The sequence below is a fragment of the Siphateles boraxobius genome, unplaced genomic scaffold (genome assembly GCF_051911475.1).
Source record: "Siphateles boraxobius isolate OS27281-9 unplaced genomic scaffold, OSU_SipBor_1 13, whole genome shotgun sequence".
Taxonomy (NCBI): Eukaryota; Metazoa; Chordata; class Actinopteri; order Cypriniformes; family Leuciscidae; genus Siphateles; species Siphateles boraxobius.
In genome coordinates this window covers 29,556,178-29,582,230 of record NW_027508733.1, presented here as the reverse complement: position 1 = coordinate 29,582,230, position 26,053 = coordinate 29,556,178, and the positions used below count along the sequence as shown (strand labels likewise).

The 26,053-nt window shown below is 41.2% G+C and overlaps 1 protein-coding gene and 1 long non-coding RNA gene across 2 annotated transcripts; both read left to right on the top strand.

The window, feature by feature from the left end:
* Nucleotides 1-16,050: 16,050 nt before the first annotated feature.
* LOC143736262 (uncharacterized) lies at nt 16,051-22,202 on the top strand. Its single transcript, XR_013203409.1, has 3 exons — nt 16,051-16,269; nt 16,391-16,504; nt 22,091-22,202. It is a non-coding gene; the product is annotated as an uncharacterized LOC143736262 (long non-coding RNA).
* Nucleotides 22,203-22,771: 569 nt separating this feature from the next.
* Nucleotides 22,772-25,288, top strand: LOC143736241 (bactericidal permeability-increasing protein-like). Its single transcript, XM_077226960.1, has 9 exons — nt 22,772-22,876; nt 23,037-23,213; nt 23,410-23,460; nt 23,596-23,763; nt 24,470-24,537; nt 24,630-24,672; nt 24,759-24,819; nt 24,928-25,037; nt 25,168-25,288. The coding sequence occupies exons 1-9, from the start codon at nt 22,829-22,831 to the stop codon at nt 25,228-25,230; spliced, it is 789 nt and encodes a 262-aa protein (XP_077083075.1). The 5' UTR covers nt 22,772-22,828; the 3' UTR covers nt 25,231-25,288.
* Nucleotides 25,289-26,053: the final 765 nt, after the last annotated feature.

The window sequence follows — 26,053 nt, the reverse complement described above, 5'->3', positions numbered from 1 at the left end:
TCTGAGAAGGTGGTTTATTTAAGGTGGGAAACATTTAAATATACCCCTAGGGTTAAGAAAAGGGTTACATATATTACGAAAGGTCAAAAGTAGTTAATGCTATTTGACCTTGTAATTGTTAGATGCTATTTATACTTAATGCAAATACTTGCAGATACTATTTGCATCCTCAGTTTATTGTAACATATTAACAGTATGCAATAATACAACATATTCAGTGTATTTGATTATATTTACAGTTATTCATTTAGCTGACGCTTTTATCCTAAGCGACTTACAATTGCTATGTAGGCCTATGTCAGAGGTCGCACGTCTCTGGAGCAACTAGGGGTTAAGTGTCTTGCTCAGGGACACATTGGTGTCTCACAGTGGATTCGAACCCGGGTCTCTCACACCAAAGGCATGTGTCTTATCCACTGCGCCATCACCACCCATATTTATTAAAATCATAAATGGGTGCTACTTACTTGTTACTCTTGTACTTTATTCCTACTATTAAATACCCGTTACGCACTTTATTTCCACTTTTCAAATATTTGATTAATTTTTATTTTAAATAATCGCTACCCTGAGCTGATATGCGATAACAAAAGGAAGAAGGATGAGTTTGGTAAAATGCAGATTCAAACTCAGATCTGACGCGTCAAACGCTAAAGCACCTGCCTTACTCTCCACACCACTGATTCTGTTGTCAACAGGAGTTCTAATTTTGTCTGGATCAATCAGATAACGGTGAGCAGAGATAGTGTAAATAGCCTCTGCCAACAAGGCGGCTATTTGCACTTGGCGTTTGTGCACTACGTTTAAGGTTTAATCCTCCTTCACTGACAATAAAGAATCACACTGTTGTTAAAAACATAGAAAGCCCGACAAAACCAGGGTTAAAGACCCACTAATATACTCAATTGCCTGGATCTCTGGGATAGTAGGATACATTTTTTAATGAAATAATTGGGCACCAAGCTACAGTAGAATGCTTCAAGGGACATGTACTACAACAAAGCATGGCAGGACTTCACTTCTCTGTATGGAGTTAAAATGATATACAGTTTGTAGCAGATTAGCTCAAAATAAATATAAATAATCAATCATAAGTTGTTATAATTAAATATGAATATTTGGATCAGTTAAATATAACTAATTTAATGTAGTAAAATTAATAGTAATCAATAAACCTGTTTGTTCTGTGAACACTAAGTGTTAATGGTTTATTAATTCTAAGAAATGTTAATTTCCGAGGTGAGGGAAATTTGACTGTTCTTGTTTTTTCTCTCCAGACCCGTCGCTATGGGCGGGCCATAGTAGGCCTGGCCCGCCCCAAAAATGCTTGTGCCCCCCCACTTGAGGCACAGATAATTTAATTTTAATATTATCATTTGCTAATTTTGTGTTGTATTCTTTATCATTAAAATATTTAAAATATAAAGAAACAATGTTGTGATTTAGTTTGATTGATGGGAATCTACACTGCAACAGCCTATCACGGCCTTACAAAAGAACGGTAGGCTACGTACGTGACGTAAAAACTAAGCCGCTCATCAGTTACCGCGCATTTTTGAAAGCGGTTTAAAAACTAGTTTTCGCCGGCTTACTCGCTTCAGTTCCTTCCGAGTGGAATGATACTTCGATGAGGACGTTTTGCTCGGAGAAACGCTTCCTCCCGCTGTACTGGGACTGGAGAGAGGACAGCGCTGCCTCCACTCAAAGTATCTGTGCGAGTGTATTTGCGTGCGTGTGTATGTATGTCTGTGTGTGTGTGTCATGGCAATGCATACCCCTCTGCTGACTGCTTTAAAATGCAATGTTTGAGAGTTGTTTCTGGTGTTACATCTAATATGTTGTATAGTCAAGTGTTTTATGTATATTCACAGTGCTTTAAGTGGCCCAAAAGAGGTGCCGGTAGGCTACTCTATTATTATTTTTTTTATTTTTTTTGCTGACTCCCCTCCTCCCCTGGGGTAACAAAAACTATATTGAAGGGCTTTTATATACGGCAGTCAACAGACGACTTTATAAAAAAAATAATTTAATTGAGGATTTGCTTGAGCTAGAAAGAGCTACTGAACATAAATTTTTTTTTTTGAAAAAAAAACATTTTGAACAAAATGTACATAAAATAAATTATAAAACATAATAACATAATAACCATAGAACAGTAGAACATAAACATGAGTCTTGCTATGGTTCATTTCTTTACCCGTTTCACACACCCTCTCTGGACCACGTTGAGTTGACACCATGGTTGACACATGGACACTTATAATCGGATTGACGGCTCGATCGGACTAAAAAACCCTCATGTAAACACCCTAATCGATCCGATTCTGCTCGATCCGAATGACATTTCGATCGGATTGAAAGGGGTGGTTTATCCCTTATGTAATCCGATCGAGAGAACATGTAAACACTTCATCGGATTGAAAACCGAAACTGAAAGGACTGCGCAAGGACTGCGCATGTGTAATGATGTTAAATAAACGTAATGACGTATAACGCGTGGAACGAGCTGTTTTTCCTGTTGAATAAAGTGTCATATTAATAAGTTTCCCTTCATTCTAAAATTCTCATTTTACTCGCGCGTATGTGAAGTGAAGCAGGACAACGTCCCACTAGTCCGTGTTGTGGATTCTCATCCGGCACAGACGTCTGGTTTTGGCCGCGGGAAGGGGCATTTTTACTGCGTGATCAGCACGGCAAAACGGTTAATATGCTCTAAATTATGACCAGAGATGAATAAATATTATGTCTGCCTTTTAATACAAATAAAGAACCAATTGAGGAGAATATTTATGTGTGGACAGCGAGAAACTCTGTATATTCGTGCAGTTTGCGCGTGTCAAAAAATCAGATCCAGATTTCAGATTTGAAACTTGTGACATATAAACGCGCACATCAACCCGATTACTTTATTTATCATTCATGTAAACACCTTGTTCGGATTCATCAATCATATTGATTTCATTCCGATTGTGTCCATGTAAACGTAGCAACTGACAGCGGCAAAAGCGGCACATGCTCTTTTCACTTGTAAAACTCAAGGGTGTATGGGTAGTGTAGTCTCTGCTCTCTGTGGGAGGAATTAGGAAGCGTGCCGTGCATTGTGAAGGGCGCTCTGAAAAGCGGCAGCGCAGCCAAATGATTAAAACAGATGTGCAAATGAGCGTACCGGTACGCTAAAAGCACGTTCTGGGCGCACGGAGAGGTGGCGGTACGTTCAAGAGCTATATTTGGAAGTGGCGGTACTGAGTACCGGCGCGTTCCGGCCCACTTAAAACACTGGATATTCATAAATGATATGAATCATAATATGATACATGGTCATATTGCTGTTGTTGGTTATATGTTTAACGTGATGATTACGTGCTGCTCGACTGGAGTTGAGTTGTATTATAAATATACATACTGTAGGCTAATAATAATTGTGCACCCCCATACATTTCATATGCCCCCCTTAAGACTGAGGTCTGGCGACGGGTCTGTTTCTCTCTCCATGAGCACATGGCAGGAGTCCAGATTGTGGCCTGCTGGCCCTAGGCCGGAGAGGCACGCAAAGCAACCAGGAGAAGGGAGAAAGTCAGATGAGTTGATGGTTGTCCATTCAGTGATAGTAAAGTTGCAGTTCTCTCATATAGCATGGATTAAATAAATACAAATCCAAGAGACAGTATCCAAATACAAATCCAATACCTAAAATTATCACACACAATGTCCTGGAATGCATGTTAATTTATAGATCAGTTTTCCTCAGTCTTGACCACATGACCACATTTTTAACAGCAATAAAACCATCTTTTCTTATGGTAGTCATGGTTCCTGCCCTAGTTGGGGGGGATGAAACCATAGATTCCAGAGTGAGTTTTAAAGATTATTTGTTAAATATAACAAATAACTGTGTCTGATTTGTCTCCATTGTTTACAAGTTGAATATAAAGTACTGTAGAAGTAAAAGCTGTATTTAATTGCAACGATGTATGTCATAAACAGAACCCAAGATTAGTGAAACTTTTTTTCTCTGCAACTTTTGACAAAATATTTTTCACCATTGTCTTGTCCCCACCTCGAAACAATGCTACATGCTGGAATGCAAAGAACAAGTCTGCAGATGATTTCAGAGAAAACTGTTAGACTGTGAAATATTACTTGTGTCTTGTATCCTCTCAAGGACAAAGGATTGTTTTGTCTTAGCAAATACCCATGTGTCTCTCTTATAGGTCTGTGAGAAGATGATGTTCTATTGGTGTACTCTAGTGCTGTTGACTCTTGTCCCAGTGGTTACAGGTGAAAATGCTGGAGTTAAAGTCAAACTAACTCAGAATGGACTTAATTATGGTAAGTGTGAGCAAAATATAACTGTGCCTTCTGCCTTGTGATATTTCAAATAAATCTGAAAGTATGCTTGTGGTAGAGGGTATGCCACTGTCCACAGCAGTTCTTATAATGGCTTTCCAACAATGTAACGTCACATCCTTTTATGCTGCTCACGTAGTGATATTCTGTGAGTTAGCTGTGGAACTGCTGTGATCACTTCTCACATACACACATGCACATTCACATCACCAATCCATCTCTTTTCATCACTGTTACATGGGCGAACTCAGAGATGAGGGAGAGATGGATAAATTGTTGGATTAATGTTTTATTAACTCTTTCCCCACGGTTGATGGAATTTACCATCATTTATGACACAACACTTCCCCATCATTGATTGAATTTTTGTTTTAAAAAAAAAATGAAGCTTATCCACATTCAAGTGTTGATAAAAAAAGTTTGATTTTTTTCTCTGTTCTTCCTTTTGATATATTGCATAGTCCCTAAAATATTCTGGGCACTATACTCTTTTTTTGTAGCCTGGCAAGCCAGACCTACATCAAGATGTTAGGTCTGGGAACTCACAATTGGCACACCTCAATCCGAGGGGCGGGATAAACGGTTGTCTCTCAAATTCCCTCTGCACGCAATAGGACAGTGCTACAACCAATCAGAGCAACGAACGGAACTCACGGGAGTGAGTCCCATGCGTTTTCCCACCAGCAGAGCTACTTGATATATTAAACTTTTGCCGTATCCGGTCGTCAAAACTCTGAATACATTTAAGAATGACTTAAGAGTCGCGGCCAAAGCCGATTCGAAAGACTGCTCGCCAGCAGCATCTTCTTTGTTTTCAAGAGGCAGGGAAATCACCTAATGAAATCACGCAAAACCGTCACAACGCTGCCGTCATTATGTTAAGCCCGCCCACCAACTCTATACACGATGTGATTGGCCTGACCAGAGTTTGGTTTTTCCAGCTCAAAAGCCTATGGAGAGCTGCTAGACCTGCTAGGCCTTTCTGCAAAATAATATTTGCTGCCGCTAGGGTGCGTCTAGATTTCTAGGCTACTTTTTTTGTGAAAATAATCAAAAATGCTGCTGCTGGCTGGCAACTTAAAAACACAAGATGGTGAAAGAGTTAACATAATACCAAAATACAAATAACTCAAAAACTGCAAAACATAACACTAAACTGGACTAAGAACACCAACATCACAGCCTTAGAAGAACAAGACCTGACAACCAACTCAGGAAACACTAGGGTTTATATACACAGAGGGTAACTGTCACAGTGTTGGTTTATGTTCCCTGGGATCCACTAGAGGTCCTCTTCCCCCACGGTGTCATTCACATTAGGAACTGCATTTTCCACAATCCTTGTCTGCTCTCATCACGGTTCATTGCACCCAGCTGTTCTCCATCATGATTGTTAGTTCTGTGTCTATAAATACCCTGCCTGTTTAGTGTTTGTTACAGAGTCCCTGTTGTATGTCACACTGCTTCTGGAAGTCTGTTACTCTTGTTTCTTGTTTTTGGATTCTCTTTTATGGACTTTGACCTTTTGCCTGCCTGGATTTATGATCACGGATTACCCAATAAATGCACTTAGATCTTACCTGTTTTTGTGTGCGTGCCGTGGCAGTAACATACTAACAAGACACGCCTGGACAGAATCAGGGAAGTAATAAACAAGAAAACTACAAAAAGACAACAAAATAGATCACAGGAAACCAGTAGTACATTTTCTCAGGTTACGCATGTAACCAGGGTTCCCTGAGAAGGGAAACGAGACACTGCTTCTCCTAGAAGATGCTTTGGGGAATGCCTCAGGCATGACGAGTGTCTGTGACACGTGTAGAAACACAACAATGAACTTGAACTTGACATTAACCGGTGACAGCCTATGACGTATTGCTGTTGCGACCGTGAGTATAAAAGGGCACCTGTAGAACACGTAATCAGCTTCCTTGTCTGAAGGAGGAATACCTGGCATAGACTCAAGAATACCTGAAGCATGTCAAGGGGATGCAGTGCCTCATTCCGCTTCTCAGGGAACCATGGTTACTCTGAGGAGTCCCTATTCCTGAGGCACACACCAGCGGCTGCCATGACCAATTTCCCCTGGCCCATCTTCCTATAACCAATGTAAACATACAAAGCACTTGTGAGGATCACAGCTGGAGAAGTGGGATGCGGGCAGCGGAATAGCCCACCTTCTTCATATACATCTCACAGTCTTAAGTGCAATACAGCGGGAAAGCCACTCTGAACAATTGCACAACATATATAAGAAGTTGGAATGCGAGAAGCGATTCTGCACATCTTCTATATAACCAACATGCAATTCATAGTACTATGAGGACCCCAGCTGAGTACTGTGAGGACCCCAGCTGAAGAAGTGGTATAAAAGCTGCGGAATAGCCCACCTTCTCCATATACATCTCACAGCTTTAAGCACAATAAACAGGGAAATCCACTCTGTCTTATTCCGCAACAGATTATTAGAAGTGGGAACGCGAGAAGCAATACTGCCCAGGAAGCTAGGAAGCGTGGTTCATTACGTCCAACAACTCCCCATTTGTGGGTGATGGGGAGGAGACGGATTGCGATGTAGCGTCCCCCTTGACTCCTGTCACATCTAGCTCCTCAGAACTAGATCGCCCGTGTAACATGCTCTCCGCCGGATAAGAAGAAGACGGAGACCGGGCTTCCAGATTTGGCTCAAATGCAGCAAAACTGGCGACCAAGGTATGGAAAAGGGAAAGACCCATCTCAAGCTTGTCAGCCAGGTCCAACTGCGAACCCGACAAGTGTATACAGCACTCTGCCTTGGCAGCAGCGGGCTCAGCAGTGCACAGATGCTTATAGTAACTGTACTACACTGTACTGCTTATAGTAAAGTACTAAAGGTGTGACAATTAGAAGACTCAGACGTAAACACATCTTGGGCCTTCAGGCCTTGATCACTATCAGCACCTTTTTGTCTTTAGGAATTCCAAATGATCCTTGGGATAAGAAAGAGGGGAGTCTAAACAGTAAAAGCAAATTACTTTGTTCATTTTAAAAAATATCTTGGATTATTTTCAATCCTACAAGTTTGAGTGGCCAAAGACTCTCCAATGATCCAAGATGGAATTCCAGAGATTAGTTGAGCCTTGGGGTCAGAAAGCCTTAAAAAAAATCAAACAACCCCTACATCACCACATGTTGTTTGGGAGGTTTTCAAGAAAAATCCTACACACTCATCCGAAAAGAAACTGCAGCATATTCAGTTGTCAGACACGACTGGAACTTCAAAAGGGACTGGATTTTCTGGTCAGATGAAACTGAAAAAAATGCTTTTTGCCAGCAAACCCACTGTGTTTGGTGAAAACAGGGATAAAAAGTACCCCATGCCCACGGTTAAATATACTGCTGGGTCTTAGATGTTGTTATGTTTTTTGCTGGAGGTCCTGGACATCTTGTTCAGATACATGGTATCATGGATTATGGCAAATACCAACAGAAAAAAAACTAAACCTGACTGTCTCTGCTAGAAATCTGATAATGGCCCGTGGTTGGATCTTCCATCAGGCCAACAATCCAAAACAAACATCAAAATCAACACAAAAATGTGTCACTGAGCACAAAATGAAGCTTTTGCCATGACACGTCCCAGTCCCTGACCTGAACACTGTAGAAAATGAGTGGGCTGAACTTAAGAGAAGAAGCGCCAACATGAACTTGGGAATCTGAAGAGGGATCTGGAGAGATTCAGTATGGAGGAATGGTCTCTGATCTCTTGTCAGGTGTTCTCCAAACTCATCAGGCATTATAGGAGAAGACTCAGAGCTGTTATCTTGGAAAAAGGAGGTTGCAAAAAGGCAATAATTAACCCTTAAACAGGCAAGAGTGGAAAATGCTAAGCAAAAATAATTTCATGTCATTTTTTATATCATCTGGACTTAAATAAAACATATCCAAAATATATATATATTTTAATTTGATATAATTTGGATTTTATCAGTTGTGACTCCTGAGTTACGTTGCCTGATTAGGGTATAAAAAAAGGACCAAGTCATTAATCTGTTAACTGTTACTGCCACTGCATGTTACAATTATATCCCATACTTCACCTTATCTAATGTTGGCAAATGATATATCATTCGAAAGCTTACGAACTCAAGATTAAGCCTGTGAAACCCGTTTTGAAATTGCACGTTGCGTTACCATAGAAACGGTACTCTAAATTGTTTTATCGGGGTCCTCCCCTTTTGGGCATCGTCATGTTTCATAATTTATGATAAGAACCTTTTCTGATCAAAACACATATTGTCAGAAAGGTCTGAGTCTCAAGGTTCCATGTTTTGTGATAGAAGTGATATTTGGACAGAAATTTATTAATTTGTTATGGCAGAATGCATTCAATTGAATTCAATGGAAAGTAAGTCACCCAGTGGTTATTTTTGGTATTACGCCTAAACAAAATCTAATGGGAACTTCCATTCCCTTTTGAGGGAACTCGCGATGCGTCGATGACGCTTTGGGAACGCTTCCAGCCTGAATGCGTCTGAAGCATCTATGTCAAGTAGTCCAATGGAAGGAATGAACGCCACGGGGCGGTTGACGTCATGACCAGGAAAGGATAAGAGCGCATCCGGTGCAACCGGCATTAGCTTCTGTTGCCTCAGCAAGCGATCTGTGTCAAACTGTCTGTTATATTTACTGTTGTCTGTCTGATATATATATCTAAACACTGTGGCGAAACAATTGCACAAACTCTTGTGTTCTCCCTGCTCACGTTATTTAACGAGTGGACACACACACAATTTTTTGTGTGATGTGTTTGGTAGTGTAGCATGCGGGGCTGATTGCCGACATTGTGAGAAGCTTTCGCTTCGCATGCTCTGCTCCCGCCTGTCCCTTTTCGAGGAAAGTGGCCAGGCTTGCGATTCTCAGGGTGCAGAATGCATTCCTGTGGATCGCAAATTGCTCTCTTTACGGGGTTGGAGAAGGGTCCACAGATCTTATCTCCTCCCTTTCCCGAGGGATCCATTGCTCTCTCGCCGGTATCGGAAGCCCGCGCTGCGGTCTCTTCCGCCCGGGGAGAGAGATCAATGCTTCAGTGCTCTACCTCCGAGGAGGTAGATGTGCTGGGCATTGAAAGTGACACAATCATGGGGAAGTGGATTCGCCATCTCTTTCCCCAGCGTATGAAAAATATATACATATATATATATATATTTTTTTTTGGGAGTTCCACGCTGCCTCAGCAGAGTGGGACTTTATAGTAAAGGAGTATTGCAGCTGCCAGTCTCTGCTTTAACCGAGGAGTTTAAGTGTGCCAAGGTCAGACTGGAAATGACTTTAGCAGAGTCACGCGACAAATGTGTAAGGGAGGCAGCACCTGTGGTAAAAACTAGTAGAAAGTGGTCAGCAAAGAAATCTGTAGTAGAGGCAAAGGCTGACCTTCAAATTGGGGATATCGTGGGACAGGTACAGCATGGAAGAGGGGGTTTTACATGGAAAAAGGTCGGTTTACTTGGCGCCATGACCAAGTATTGCGATGTTTGGCTTTAGCATTTGAAGGCAAGCGGAGTATGACCAATAAGTTGCCGCCTGTTCTAGCAAAACATTACACGCAGAAGACAATATTCCTCCACCCAGGCGAGCAACCACCAAGAAAAGGTGCTAACACCAATTCTCATCCAGGACAACTGGAAGCTGCTAGGGACTGGAAGATGCTGGCTGATCTTGATCAACATCTTATTTTTCCACCTGAGATTGCCACCACTAACCTACGTCCAGATATTGTTTTGTGGTCTGGATCAGCACGCATTGTTCAACTGATAGAGTTAACAGTGCCATGGGTGGATGCTGTAGATGAGGCATATGAGAGGAAGAAATTGCGGTATGCTCATCTGGCCACTGAAGCAGAACAGCGTTGATGGAGAGTCCAGGTTTATCCAGTGGAAGTGGGTTGTCAAGGTTTTGTGGCACACTCTACAACCCGGTTCCTCAGAGATGTCTGATTCAGTGGTCAAGAGTTGCGTCGCACAGTAAAGAACTTATCTGAAGCAGCAGAAAGGAGCAGCAACTGGCTGTGGTTGAGACGGAAAGATTCTAGCTGGCTGTGTACAGGCCGCCATGCTATGGTTTCGTAGAATTCTTGAAAACTTGAAGAGTCTGTTGGTTTATTTGTTGTTGTATAGTAGGTTGTATAGTATTTACAGTCATTACGTTCCTGTGTATATTGCGTGAATGACGGGTGGTTGGGCAGATATTGTGTTTTGCGGTAGGTGGTATGCCATACGGAACCGTTGCCACTGAAACTGCATATTAACGCACCAGTGGGGCTCGACAGCCTTAGTCAAACGGGTTGGCGCGTATGGTTGGGTTGCGGAGAGATTGTGCTTAGGTCTCAGCCGCACTGTTGGTTTATTTGTATAGGTTGTATAGTATTTACAGTCATTACGTTTCTGTGTATATTGCGTGAATGACGGGTGGTTGGGCAGATATTGTGTTTTGCGGTAGGTGGTATGCCATACGGATCCGTTGCCACTGAAACTGCATATTAACGCACCAGTGGGGCTCGACAGCCTTAGGCAAACGGCTTGGCGCGTATGGTTGGGTTGCGGAGAGATTGTGAGATTGTGGTTAGGTCTCAGCAGCAAGAGGGAAGTAGAGGTCAAGAAGCTGGGCTGAGTTGAGTGGGGGACGGAGGGGGGTAACTCTGGGACGCCAGAGTCACTGTCGAGCCCTCTTGAGGTGTCGTGGGCTAGTCGACGAAACACTGAGGACGGAAGGTGCCCACTTGAAGACCCTAGAGATGTTCCCTACTCCGCTCAATCCAGAGCGTTGTTATGGGGGGACCGCACTATGGTTGTAGCCGTTGTGTGTGCTGACGCGCAAATACACTGCAGCTATTAACACCAGACAGAAGGAGATTCACGTCACCAGATGGAAATAAGTGTAAATGGATGGAGAAGCATAGGTTACTGTAAAGCTACGTCTTAGTTGGTGCTTATCTTGGCAAAAGCAGAGTACAAATCAGCATGAAGTTTTAACATCTACTCTCGTGTAATGGAAATCATTTATATATATATATATATATATATATATATATATATATATATATATACATATATATATATATATATATATATATATATATATATATATATATATATATATATATACATTTATATATATATATATATATATAAATATATATATATATATAAATATATATATATATATATATATATATATATATATATATATATACACATTATTAAATATATCAAATATATAAAAAAGCTGGTGGAGGTGATTACTAGGCTGTAGATAAATTAAATATTTTATGGCCAGCAGTAACAAGGGGGCTTGTCCTAAAAATAAAAATGAATTAAACAAGTTTCCTTCCCTCTATTTTTTCACCTCCATCACGGGGCCTTCAATTTTTTCCCGATCTGCACAGCGAGCTGTCTAGATCATGGAAAAAGCCTTACTCATCTTGTCTTTCAGCCCCTGAGTTCATGTATATTCAGATATTAGGGGGTTAAGAGAGTATGGCTATGGGACAATACCCCGGGTAGGACAGACGCTTGCGATATATCTGTCTCCTGGTTCAGTGTCGTCCATGAAGGCCTTGGCTTCACTCACTAAACCATTAAAGAAACATATTTTTAATATAATGGGAAAAGCATATATGGCAGTTGGTCTAGCAGGAGTCTGCTTGCACATTATAGCACTGCTACAAGCATATCAGGCTGACCTGCTGGGGTATTTGGACAGAAGTGAGGGAGTTTGGCCCAATGGCGTTCAAGAACTTCGTCGGGCCACAGATTTTACAGCCAGATTTATTTATTTTTTAAATCTCTCCCATGCTATGTCCAACCCCCTGGGGCTGCTGTGCATGAGCAGCTCAAGCCGTCTAGTTTCTCATACGCGACACAGCAGCCAAAGCCTTGAAAGCAGAAGCCGGATCCGAGGACCGTTCTTCACGCTGAGAAGGCTTCGGCTCAAAAGAAAAGGTCTTGGCGCCACTGGCCAGACCAGATTCCAATTTGTTTCTCGTCCTCCATGCTACAACAGGGTGTTGTTCATGTTAGTGCATCCCAAGCAGGCTCTGGTAATGGAGCAAGAGGTAAAGGCCCTGTTAGGAAAGAAAACTATAGAGCAGGTGTACTCACCCGACATTGCGTCGGGTCTTTACAGTCGTTATCTTATTTTTCCAAAAAAGGATGGAAAACTGTGTCACATACTAGATCTTTGTCTGTTTGAGTGTTCAGTGCTGGAACTCAAGTCCAAGATGCTGACACTCAAACAGATTGTGACTCAAATTAGATCCGAGGAATGGTTTGTCACAATAGATCTGAAAGACGCATACTTCCATATCTCCATCCTCCCTCAGCACAGGAGGTTCCTGAGGTTTTCTTTCAGGGGCAAAGAACACCAGTATCAGGCACTTCCTTTCGGTCTAGCTTTATCACCCCGCACATTCACGAAGCGCGTAGATGCAGCTCTGGCCCCGCCAGGCTGCAGTGCATACGCATTCTGAATTGCATAGACGATTGGCGGATTCTAGCGGAATCAGAACAGTTAGCGGTTCGGCATCGAGATGTCGTTCTCGCTTATATGCGAAGGTTGGGGTTGAGGCTCAATGCCAAGAAGAGTGTGCTTTCTCCAGTAAAAGGGACAACTTTTCTTGGAGTGGTCTGGGACTCAGTCACGATGCGTGCCATTCTGTCGCCCGCTCGTATAGCTGTTATCCTTGCTGCCACAAAAGAGCTAAAACTAGGCCAGTCACACACTGTGAAACAGTTCGAGAGACTGTTAGGCTTCAGGGCAGCAGCGTCCATTGTGATACCCTTTGGCCTGCTGTACGTGTGACCTTTGCAGTTGTGGCTCAGGACCAGAGGGTTCTCCCCGAGGGGAAACCCACTCTGTATGATCAAGATCACGCGGCAGTATCGACGCGCCTTGGTTATATGGAGGAAACACTGGTTCTTTTCCCAGGTTTCGGTGTTTGGAGCTCTTGCCATAGAGTTGCTATCTCGACAGATGCTTCTCTCACCAGCTGGGGAGCAGTATTGGAAGGCCGCTCAGCTCAGGGCTTGCGGAGGAGTCATCATCTCTCGTGGCACATGAATTGCCTAGAGATGATGGTCATCTTCAATGCATTGAGACATGTCCTCCCAGACCTGAGGGGCCATCATGTGTTGCTCTGGAACAGTGACTGTTAGGCCTCAGGACAGCAGCGTCCAATGTGATACTCTTTGACCTGCTATACATGAGACCTTTACAGTGGCGGCTCAGGACCAGAGGGTCCTCCCCGAGGGGAAACCCACACCGTACGTTCAAGATCACGCGGCAGTATCCCTGCCTTGGTTATATGGTGGAAACTCTGGTTCTTGTCCCACAGACAACACGTTGGTGGCCTCTTATTTTGGTCCCTCAGGAAAATACGCTCTCTGTGGGCAGTGTATATTCCAGGGGGCCAGAATATCGGAGCAGACACCCTGTCGAGGCAGGGGCTGAGGCCAAGGGACTGGAGACTCCACCCCAAGGCGGGGTGGAGCAAATATGGGAGTTTTACGGCCAGGCAGAAGTGGATCTGTTCATGTCTCAGCATACTACGCACTGTCCACTCTGGTTCTCCCTCACTCAACCAGCCCCCTTGGGGCTGGATGCTATGGTGCAGACGTGGCCGAGGCTACGTCTGTATGCATTTCACCCTGTTGCTCTGCTCCCAGGAGTTCTGGAGTGTATCTGCCAGGATGGAATAAGCCTATTAGCACCACTCTGGCCGAGTCGAATTTGGTTTGCGGACCTAATTCTTCTCCTCAACGGCCCTCCCTTGGAGATCCCGATCCTTCCGAACCTTCCATCTCAGGCAGGGGATTTGGAAACTGTGGGTTTGGCCTCTGAGGGGGCCCAACTCATAGAGAGTGGTCTCTCAACCGAGGTTGTTGAGACCATTCTAAGCTCCAGAGCTTTCCACGCCCTGGTGGGTGGTACATTTTTGGGTCGAGACCCCCTGATCACTCATTTTCTTCGTGCCTCTCTGAGGCTGAGGCCTGCAACTTGCACTAGGGTGCTGGCTTGGGACCTTGCAATAGTTCTAGAAGGCCTATATGGGGCTCCCTCGAGCCCTTAGATTTGGCCTCAGAGAAGTTTCTTTCTTTTAAGACTATTTTCTGCCAGCTATTTCGTCCCTCTAAGAGTCGGAGACCTTCAAGCCCTTTCGGTCCCCACCTGCCTTGAGTGCACCAGGGATGGCCAAGGCATTCTTACCCCAAACATGGATATGTTCCTAAGGAGCCTACCATTATTCCGAGGCACCGGATGCTCTCTTATCCTTTCCTGGTCATGACATCACCCGCCCGTGATGTTCATTCCTTCCATTGGACTAGTTGACATAGATGCTTCAGACACATTCACACTGGAAGCGTTCCCAAATCGTCATCGACGCATCGTCTTGTTCCCTTTCTCAGGGAACTATGGTTACAGTCGTAACCTGAGACGTTTTTATAATATCAACTTCAGACTTGAAACACAACTTGGTTAGATATATAGCTTTGATTTTAAAGTAATTTTATTGTAAAAAATATTTTGTAAAATACATATTTAATAAAAAAGAAAAAATATTAAGTACAGTATATTTGATTTACTGTAAGTTTAAACTTCCATAACTTTTTCATACTAGGTCTATATTCCAAAGCATTCTTGAATTACAAGCATTTAAGTTTGAATAGTGCATTTTAAATAGAGCTAGTTTAATCCCTTTTTTATACCCTAAACAGGCAACGTGACTCAGGAGTCACATACATTTCAAAACGTGCTAAATAACAACATGAACAACATATTACTTAATTTTCTCCTTCAGCACCTTAAGACAATGTTCACAATTAATGTTAGCAGTTACCTTCGTTCATCTTCGGAAAACGAATTAAGATATTTTTTATGAAATCTGAGAGCTGGATCATTCCTCCATACTAGTCCATAGGCTTCTTCAGGGATTGAACTTGCCGGCCTCGAAAAGGAAATGAATAGTTGAAATAAAGTTATTTATGTTTGTTTTTGCGCACAAAAAGTATTCTCGTCGCTTGATAAACTTAAGATTGAGCCACTGTAGTCACTTGGACTATTTTAACGATGTCTTTAATAACTTTTCGAGGTTGGCAAGTGTCAATCCCTGAAGAAGCCTATGGACTAGTATGGAGGAGTGATCCATCTCTCAGATTTCATCAAAAATATCTTAATTCGTGTTCCGAAGATGAACGAAGGTCTTACGGGGTTGGAACAACATGAGGGTGAGTAAATACTGACAGAATTTTTATTTTTGGGTGAACTATCCCTTTAATATATATTTACTTATCTCAAAATCGGAATGTTCTGCACCACTGGCAGCCATGTTGGATTCCAGTCAGGCTGACTAATTGATCACAAAAAAATTGAAACAAATTATGTGACCAGCATACTCAAGACAGACCAGGCTGTCATAAGTGATAAAAGGATTTGATGAAAAAATCGTTCTTATGCCCCAAAAAAGAAACGATGTGCCTTGTGAGTCACGTTGCCTGTTTTTAAAAGGGTACCAATAATTATGTGTTTTGGAGAAAAACATTTATTTCATAGAGTGATTTTCCCCCCTCTTTCAATTTATTTGATTCAATAAAAGGTTGGAGTTTTGTAAATTTTTTTAATGAAAGATCAAAAGTATAAACAATGCAGATTTATTTTGTTACAGTTTCATCATATTTACCAGGGGTGCCAATAATTCTGACCATAACTGTAGATCCCTGATGGTTTGTATCTTTCATGTCATAAAAAAGAAAGCGACAGATCCAAAACCAAAATTTTTAAGTATATACAGTACAAAAGTTTGTTTGTTTTGACAGTTGTAGGTAAGGCTATTGAGATTCTCAAACACGTGGATATTCCAGAAAAAATTCCCGGCTTAGAAGTTACAGGGTGAGACCGGTGTTTCTACAATGTTCTCTGGCTAAATAAAATTTACATTACATTTATATTACTTCATAAAATTTGATAGAAATTTATATTTCATATTAAAACGTATATATTTTCTTGACAGGCTGCAGATTCATGCGGCTGAACTTAATTCAGTGCAGACGTTTGCTCCTACAACTGGATTCACTTTAACGATTAAGGGTGCCAAGATTCATGTGTCTGGAAACCAGGTATCGGGGTTAGTATAATGTTTATATCACAAATTTTCATCAGTGAAATCATTAGAAAAAAGAATAGTAGTAACAAACTGGTAAAATTCTTTACACAATTCCTCACACTTCATACAATTCAATTTCGAAGAAAAACACACAACAAAAAGACAAAAGGTATACAAATTACTTTTGGAGGACGCAAACCTAATGGGGAAAACATTTGTTTTCTTAATTTTACAGATAGAAAAAATGGTAAATGTGGCAGGTGCAAACGTTTTTTAATGTCTCCCTCATGTTATTTTCAGGGTACCAGCACTTCCAATTTAATATGTTTTAATACGTATTTAATGCGTGTTCAAATTCTGAAAGTAAGCAATATTGGTCACTTGATAGGTACACGGTCATGTTATATGAAATTACAATCCAATGACATATTTTACAACATTGACAAGGGAAAAATTTTACTTCTTTTGGTGATTATGCACATTTTGTAGCTAAAGAAACCAAACAAAATTACATTGTTAGTTACATTGCTTAAGTTGGACTAACTTACCTGTCCAGCATAAACAGGAAACTTAACCGTCGTTTAAAAAAAAAAAAGTCCTTCCATCTGGAAAAAGCCAGAGGGAAGTTAATCCGGGATTTCTGTCGAGGTCTGTCCCGACTTCGTCTGGCTGCATCATGTTTTCTTTTCTTTGCTGAAGAAGATTGACTCTCTGTCGGCTCTTGTGCAAAATAACAAGTGTGCTCCTCCATTTGTTCAAATTTCTCTACCAACTTTACTACTACTTTTTCTTTTTGCATATTCAATGTATAGTGACGGTGCAAATTGCCTCTAAAAATACCAACGAAAAAGAAGAAAAACAAGAGTAACAAAAACGCACTCTGTAGTGAAGTTTGTCCGTTTAGGGCTACTGTAGAAACATGGCGGCTCAAAATGGTGACTTAACATGTTAAAGGGGTCATATAATGCCATTTTTGTAAAAGCTAATATGATTCTTTAGGGTCTAAATTAAAAGTTTGTAATATACTTTAATTAAAAATTATCATTAGTATTGTAAGAAAACACTTATTTTACCTGGTCAAAAACAGCTCTGTCGTCAGCACACCGTTTAAGTGTATGAGACTTTAAATGATAATCAGCTTTGCTCACCCCGCCCCTCTGTTCTGTGCGTACACCGTTTGTAACACAATAACACAATAACCATAACGCGTTGTTCATTATAAACGTGGGATAATGAATTATATTGAGAATGTCGTACATAGAAAACATGCCGTAATGTACCCTGAGTGTAAACCTTAGCCACATTCATCGTGAAGCTAGCAATTTGCAAAGATTAATATAAATATTAATATAAAGGTTAATAAAACGTTACACTCAATTCAGTTCTTCTGGAGGTGCAGAAGGAACACGAATAGTTGGTTGGTACGATCCTTTTTTCAAGAGCAGCTTCTTAGCAAAACCAGCTTTATACTGACCCTCCTCGTTTATAAAGCAGTCTGGTGTGTGAAATGATTCGCGCAAACATAAAAGCATTTACGTTGATCGTGGGGAATATTCCCTTCGAAAACAAACTCAGCCACTGCGTCTTCAGCGGTTCGGATTTAGGAACATTAAAATGACTGCTGTGTTCCTTATTGTACCCAAGAATAGAACACCACTTCCCTGAGACTCCATTCTGCTCATAGACTGTGCTCCAGCGTACTTTTCGCCATGACACCGGCCGCGCGGACTATGATTGACAGCTCGCTCACGAGCGAGGGCGGGTCTGTGTTGAAACGCTGCTGTCAATCAACAATCGTGGGAGGGGCGTCCGACCGTGTGACGTCACACGGTCGAACGGCTCAATTTGAGGCAGGGGAAAAATATATAAGGAGATTAAAACAAAATCACTGGATGGATTTTTATCATTATATGATGGTTGTGTACAGGCACTGCCAACACACATTTCACTACAATCAACTTGTAAAAGTGCATGTACCATTATATGACCCCTTTAAGGGACCTGCGGTATATGTATATAGAAATGGCTAATTTTAAGGAAATAAAAACACAATGGTTCATTTTGTATACAACACTCAAAACATAGTTATATTATAATGCATTTCTGACAATAGATCCTTATAAATTTTACACACTTCACCTTTAATGGGAATATGTCTTTTCAAAGTATCTGAAGCAAATTCAAAGCCTATTCAGAATCAGAATCAGAATCAGAAAGAGCTTTATTGCCAAGTGTGCTTGCAAACACAAGGAATTTGTTTTGGTACTGAGGCTTCCAGTGGACATATACAAATACAACATGAAACATAATACTACAAATTATAAGAATAAAAAATAAAAATATAAATATATGAGAATAAAACTATCACAGTTGGGTTTAGTCAGAATAGACATTTTCAGATTTACAGATTATGAACCTATTTACAGTGTTTTGAATATTATAAATAAATCTACATATAAGTATCACCTGAGTTGTAGGATATTGCACTAAACAGTGGGAGTATTGCACTTAAGGCATATGCCTTGGGAGGAGTGTTAACTGTTCAGGAGGGAAATGGCCTGTGGGAAGAAACTGTTCCTGTGCCGAGATGTTCTAGTGGCCAGTGATCTGAGTCTCCGTCTTGACGGTAACAGTTCAAACAGGTGGTGTCCAGGGTGAGTGGAGTCTGTGATGATTTTACCTGCTCTCTTCCTCACTCTGGAAGAGTACAGGTCCTGGAGGTTTGGCAGGGGGGCACCAATAATCCTCTCCGCAGTCCGGACTGTCCGTTGTAGTCTCCTGATGTCTGATTTGGTAGCTGAACCAAACCAGACAGTGATGGAAGCGCACAAGACAGACTCAATTACGGCTGAGTAGAACTGAATCAGCAGATCCTGTGGCAGGTTGAACTTCCTCAGCTGGCGAAGGAAGTACAGTCTCTGCTGGGCCTTTTTCACAGTGGAGTCAATGTGATTGTCCCACTTCAGGTCCTGAGAGATGATAGTGCCCAGGAACCTGATTGACTCCACTGCTTCCACAGTGCTGTTCATGATGGTGAGTGGGAGGAGTGCTGAGCTGTTCCTCCTGAAGTCCACGATCATCTCCACTGTTTTGAGCGTGTTCAGCTCAAGGTTGTTATAACTGCACCAGGCAGCCAGCTGGTCAACCTCCAGTCTGTAAGCAGACTCGTCACCGTTTCGGATGAGACCGATGACAGTGGTGTCGTCTGCAAATTTCAGGAGCTTGACAGTGGGGTCTTTAGAAGTGCAGTCATTAGTGTACAGGGAGAAGAGCAATGGGGAGAGAACGTACCCTTGGGGAGCACCAGTGCTGATTGTGAGTGTCTTGGATGTGTGTTTCCCCAGTCTCACTCGCTGCTGCCGGTCCGTCAGGAAGCTGGTGATCCACTGACAGATCGAGGATGGTATGGAGAGCTGGGTCAGTTTGGCTGTGAGAAGACCAGGCATGATGGTATTGAAGGCCGAACTGAAGTCCACAAAGAGGATCCTTGCATAAGTCCCTGGTCTGTCGAGATGTTGCAGGATATAATGGAGTCCCATGTTGACTGTATCATCCACAGACCTGTTTGCTCTGTAAGCAAACTGAAAGGGATCCAGCAGGGGTCCAGTGATGTCCTTCAGGTGGGCCAGCACCAGTCTTTCAAACGACTTCATGACCACAGACGTGAGAGCGACAGGTCTGTAGTCATTAAGTCCAGTGATTTTGGGTTTTTGGGGACAGGAATGATAGTGGAGCGTTTGAAGCAGCAGGGAACTTCACACTGCTCCAATGATCTGTTGAAGATCTGCGTGAAGACCGGGGCCAGTTGGTCAGCGCAGGCTTTTAAACAAGCAGATGAGATGCCGTCTGGGCCTGAGGCTTTCCTAGTCTTCTGTTTTTTGAAGACTCGGCTCACGTCCTCCACACAGACCTTAAGCTCAGGTTGGATGGCAGGAGGGGGGAGTGATAATTGGAGAACAGGAGGTGATGCTGAATGTGTGAAGTGCAGATCAGACCGGGTGTGTGGTGTGAATGAGGGCTTTTCAAACCGGCAGTAAAATGAATTTAAATCGTCAGCCAGGTGTTGATTGTCCACAGATCGAGGGGATGGTGACTTGTAGTTGGTAATGTTCCTCAGGCCATTCCAGACCGATGATGGGTCGTTGGATGAAAACTGGTTTTTCAGTTTATCAGAGTAGTTCCTTTTTGCAACTCTGATCTCCTTTGTCAATCTGTTTCTGGCCTGGTTATACAAGATTTTATCCCCACTTCTGTAAGCATCCTCTTTGGCATGACGAAGGTGTTTGAGTTTCCCAGTAAACCATGGTTTATCATTAGTGAATGATAAGAATGTCCTGGTAGGAATGCATGTATCCTCACAGAAACTTATATATGATGTTACAGTATCTGTGAGCTCATCCAGATCATTGGTAGCAGCTTCAAAAACAGTCCAATCAGTGCAATCAAAGCAGGCCTGTAGATTCTGCTCTGCTTCATTAGTCCATCTTTTCACAGTCCTTATTCCAGGTTTAGCTGATTTCAGTTTCTGCCTGTAGGTCGGTATGAGATGAACCAAACAGTGATCAGAGAGCCCCAAAGCTGCCCGTGGGACGGAGTGATATGCATTTCTTATTGTGGTGTAACAGTGGTCCAGTATATTACTGTCTCTGGTGGGACATGTAACGTGATGTCTGTATTTTGGTAGTTCACGGGAAAGATTTGCTTTGTTAAAATCCCCAAGAATGATTAAAAGAGAGTCTGGGTACCTTTGTTCCGTTTCAGATATTTGTTCAGCCAGCTGTTGTAGCGCCGCGCTCGCGCACGCGTCTGGAGGGATGTAAACATTCACGAGAATGAAAGAGGAAAATTCCCGAGGCGAGTAGAAGGGTTTACAGTTTATGAAATGTGCCTCTAAATTAGGAGAGCACATCTTCTTCAGTGTTGTTACATCTGAACACCAACTTTCGTTAATGTAGAAACACAATCCACCACCTCTCGTTTTCCCCGTTAGCTCCGCGATGCGATCCGCTCGGAACAGCTGGAATCCCGGCAGATGTATTGCGTTGTCCGGTATGGCTTCACTCAGCCAGGTTTCAGTGAAGCACAAAGCAGCAGAGTTTAAAAAATCCTTGTTAGTGTGGGTGAGGAGAAGAAGTTCATCCGTTTTGTTAGGAAGGGATCGGAGATTCGCGAGATGAATGCTGGGGAGTGCAGTGCGCAGGCCGCGCTCGCGGAGTTTAACCAGCGCGCCGGCTCGCTTCCCGCGTTTGCGTCTGAACGCGCGTTTGAACAACACCGCTGCCCCTCCGACGAGAATGTCCAGCAAAACGTCCGAATAATCAAAAACTGTAGAAAAGGTTTCTGGTGTGTGTTTCCTAATGTCCAGTAGTTCGTCTTTGGTGAAACTGATAGGAAAAGAATGACTAAACGCAGAACAAACGAACAAAAACAACACAATAGCTGGAGAGCTCCACACCGAGGCAGCCATCCGCGGCGCCATCTTGGATTCAAAGCCTGTTCAAAGCAACCTCAACAAGTCTGTGGAAAGACACGTATAAAGAGGATAATACACAGTGAGTTAAATGAGGCTTCTGGAAAGGAAATAATGCCCTGAACTCTATTCCACAGAGAAAGCAGTAGTCCGTTTAAGGGGCATGTGGATTCACTGGACATTACTGCCACTGTTGCAGTCAAAGTTGAAGAAGCTAGCCTAACACTCAACTTAGAAAACTGTGAAGCAAAACTTGTAAGTTTTGGACACAATGACAGGTAATTTTGTTCAGCTCACCACATCACAAATAGCAACTGGCTAATAACTAGCTAAATCAGGATTAGTATGTTCAATAATAAATTATACGTATAACCATAATGGGTTGTATGTTCTGTTAATATTATAAAACATTTAAAAAGAAACCAATTTATTCTGGTTTATGTTCCCAGAGGGTATGTCATAGAATTTTAAACAAATTAGCTTACAGCTTATGAGAACTAACACTTTAAAATATTGTATTTACAGAAAACTGGTTAAAGTAATTTCCGCCATAAATCGAATTCTGCCCGTTGCTAACAAATGGGTAAGACAATCACTGAACATTCACTGTTCACAACAGAAACCAAGAGTCTCATTCCATGTCAATATTAACTCTCTGCTGTTTCAGGTCTGTTCCAAGATGAAAACCACCATTGCTGATTTGAACCCCCAGCTGGCAAAATTAAATGGTACTATGAATAAACATTATTAACCTGACTGTGCTGATTAAGAAAATCATTTCATGACAGCATTCATGACATCCATACAAAATGTCTTTCTGTTGTGACCCTTTAATATTAGACAAAGTAGGTGACAATTATGGGATTGACTTCTTGATGGGGACTACTGTCATCTCTAGTGACAGCATTGAGTTAAGTTTAAAGGTGATATTTAGTTATTTTTAAGTCTAAAGTGTAATTCAGAAATCTGTAATACAGAAAACACATCATATGTTGAGTGACATTATACTCTGAAACATTACAAATTCTTTGTGGGACATGTACATTTTTTTTATCTGAATTTGAATGTTTATCACAATTTTAGGACATATTCATCCGCATGGGACAACCAAAAAAAATTCCCCACTCCCCCACAGATTTCACATTGCCTTCCCAGAATACAAAAATGTTCTACATTGGAATATCTGCTTTCACCATCAACTCAATAATCGCAGAGTTCCACAAATCTGGTCTCTTGATCTATAGAATTACTGAAGACATGGTAAGCTTCAAGCGTCATAAGCTGTCAGTCCTTAAGATTGTATGAAAAAGTGGTTGGGCTGTTTTTGATGGATACAAATCAAGGTAATGGATTTAAATGAATACATATTTATGTTTGTATAGAGCACCCATGGGTAACAAACAGTAACAAATAGTAACAAACACAATCAGTAACAGTTTTTTTTTTTTTTGTATAGGTCCCATCTCTGATTCTCAGTACCAGGACATTTGGAGCATACATTCCTGAAGTATGAAAATTTTACCATTCCACAAAGACAACTAAATATAAACTTGACAAAAAAAAAACCCAGACTAAAATCTATTAATAATAAATAAAAAAACGACTAAGAATCAAAGGCACTAACCTAGTATTATTATTTCAGATTTCTAAAAAATATCCTGATCAGAAGATGGAGCTGGAGATACAGACAGTAAAGGAGCCTGACATTAAATTTGAAGCCAACAATTTGATTCTTGAGGTCCTCAGTACACTGACAGCTTACGTTATCCAGTCTGACAAAAAACTCTCTTCACTTTTTGTCCTCAATCTGGTGAGTTACAGAAGACTAAATATTTACTAAATATTTGCTAAAAGAGCTCTTCTGACATATATCAGTTTTCTTTTTATATGTGTATTTATATTTTTATTTTTATTTTTCGGATTACATGTAATGCACATGTAAACTAATATGTGAATCGGATTGCAATGTTAATAGCTAATAGAGGGTCAGAATTTGAAATTGGCTTGAATTAATTTCGCCAGACATTTGCTTTAGGTTATAGGACTACCGTATGTTTCTGTACAGGAACGTTCCAGGACCAACAAAAAACATTGATGCAGGAACATGTCTTGCTTTGCAAAATCACGGTGACCAGTCCTGGGGACCCACTGGGTCAAAATAGACAACAATGTTGACCCAATGTTGTCAAAATAGACAACATTTTGTATGTCTTGTTTATTTAACACACCTGAATCAGATCATCAGTTCACCAGAAAAGAGCTCCATGAACTGTACTGAGTGTGTCAGATAAGAGACACCTACACAATGTGCACAGCAGTGGGTTACTGGTGTAAACATACTTACTGTCATTAAAGGAGCATCACACAATATTAAGAACCAAGGGTATGCAAACTTTTGATCAGGCTAAGGTGTGTAAATATAGTTATTATTGTATCTTGGAAGGGCTCTTCCTATAGTCTGTTATTGTCTGAAATATATTTAAATAACTACGATAATCTCTCCTTTCATCCAACAGAAGGCCATTGTCAGCGCTCAAGTATATGGGACTGAGCTTAATCTGGCATTAAAATTAACCCTTAATAAGTGAGTATTTGAGTAGTGTGTATCTATCTATGAATGTGAGATAATGATCTCAAATTACATAATGTATGCAAACTGTATATTCTTTTGAACAGAATTGAAGCAAGCATAAAAGAAACCAACATAAAACATTTTGAGGTAGTACAAAGCAGAGAGAAGTAATTATTAAAATCATGTTTTTGAAAATAATCAAGTCTCATCAGAACAATAATTCTAATCAACAGGTCACAAAACTCAACTCTTTCTTGGACAACTTAAAAGATCCTGTGTTTACTTTGATTAATGGTAAGTCTTAATTCTACTGTAGTTTTTTCTCTCTCACTGTAATGAAGGGTTATTTTGTTTTATAACATGGGGATGTTATTTACTCATCAACTTTTCAAAACTTTTCAGCTTACTTAGCGAAAGGATATCCACTTCCTGGTTATATACTTCCATTCTCCTTAGGGGAAATACACCTTGTAAATACACAAGTTGAGTGTATTACTTGTGTAAATACAAAAGTAAGCTAAGTTTTCTATTGTTCTGATGTTTTATATATATCGTAAATATAGCATCTTGTTATGTATGAGTGTCATATTCACCTGGGATAATTTAGTGAGACCCTGTAACCTAATGTGTTTTCTTGAACAGGGTTACTTGTTGATTGGAACTGATGTTCATTTCCAAGAAAACGCCTCACCTCAACACAGCTGAGGACAAATATGTCTGTAAAGGTGATTTATGGTGAAATAAAATGCATTTGTCTCTTCAACAATCATGTTTTTCATGATGCTTTCTGACTCAGAAGGTGCTCAGATGTTTTGTGGTGCTCAGGGAGGAGTGTGGAAGAAGCAGATATTTTTTAAATGAGTAGGAAAACAAGAATTGTTTTAGTATTTTTTTTTAAACTCTTCAACCTTTCTCAAACTTCTCAACACACAGCCTACCTAAGGCGCTACGTCTACATTAACCGAGATAGAATTGAAAACGGGGTTTTCATTTCAAAACGCTCTCCACCCACACTAGCGCTTTCAAGCATTTTCCAAAAGTTTCTTATCCACACTGAAACATCAGAAAATGCTAAATTCACCTTACTGTGCATGCGTAAACCCTCATAAAATCTCAGTGAGATTATACAGACAGAACAAGACATAATCAAGTTATGCAATTCTTCTGGCAGGATCATTTTATTTAGCAAAATGTCTCAGCATTCACTGATGCGTCCAGGTCGCTCTCAGTCACCATTATATGTTTTTTCTAAAACGCGACTGCTCCCATGTATTACTGCAGGACAGGAAATGTGAGTGAATTTCTGTCATCTTTGCAGGACTGTGATATGAAGAGTGTGCAAAGTAACATTTAAGCAACTGTGTGAAAGTGAATAGCACATAACAGGCACAATACCGGTATAAACATGCATATCTATGGGTTCAATATCACGTCACATGACTAAACTTATGTCATCGTTTTTAAAACCTCTGTTTTCACAGTCCACACGACAACGCGAAAACGGTGTTCCCTTTCGTTGTCACTCCGA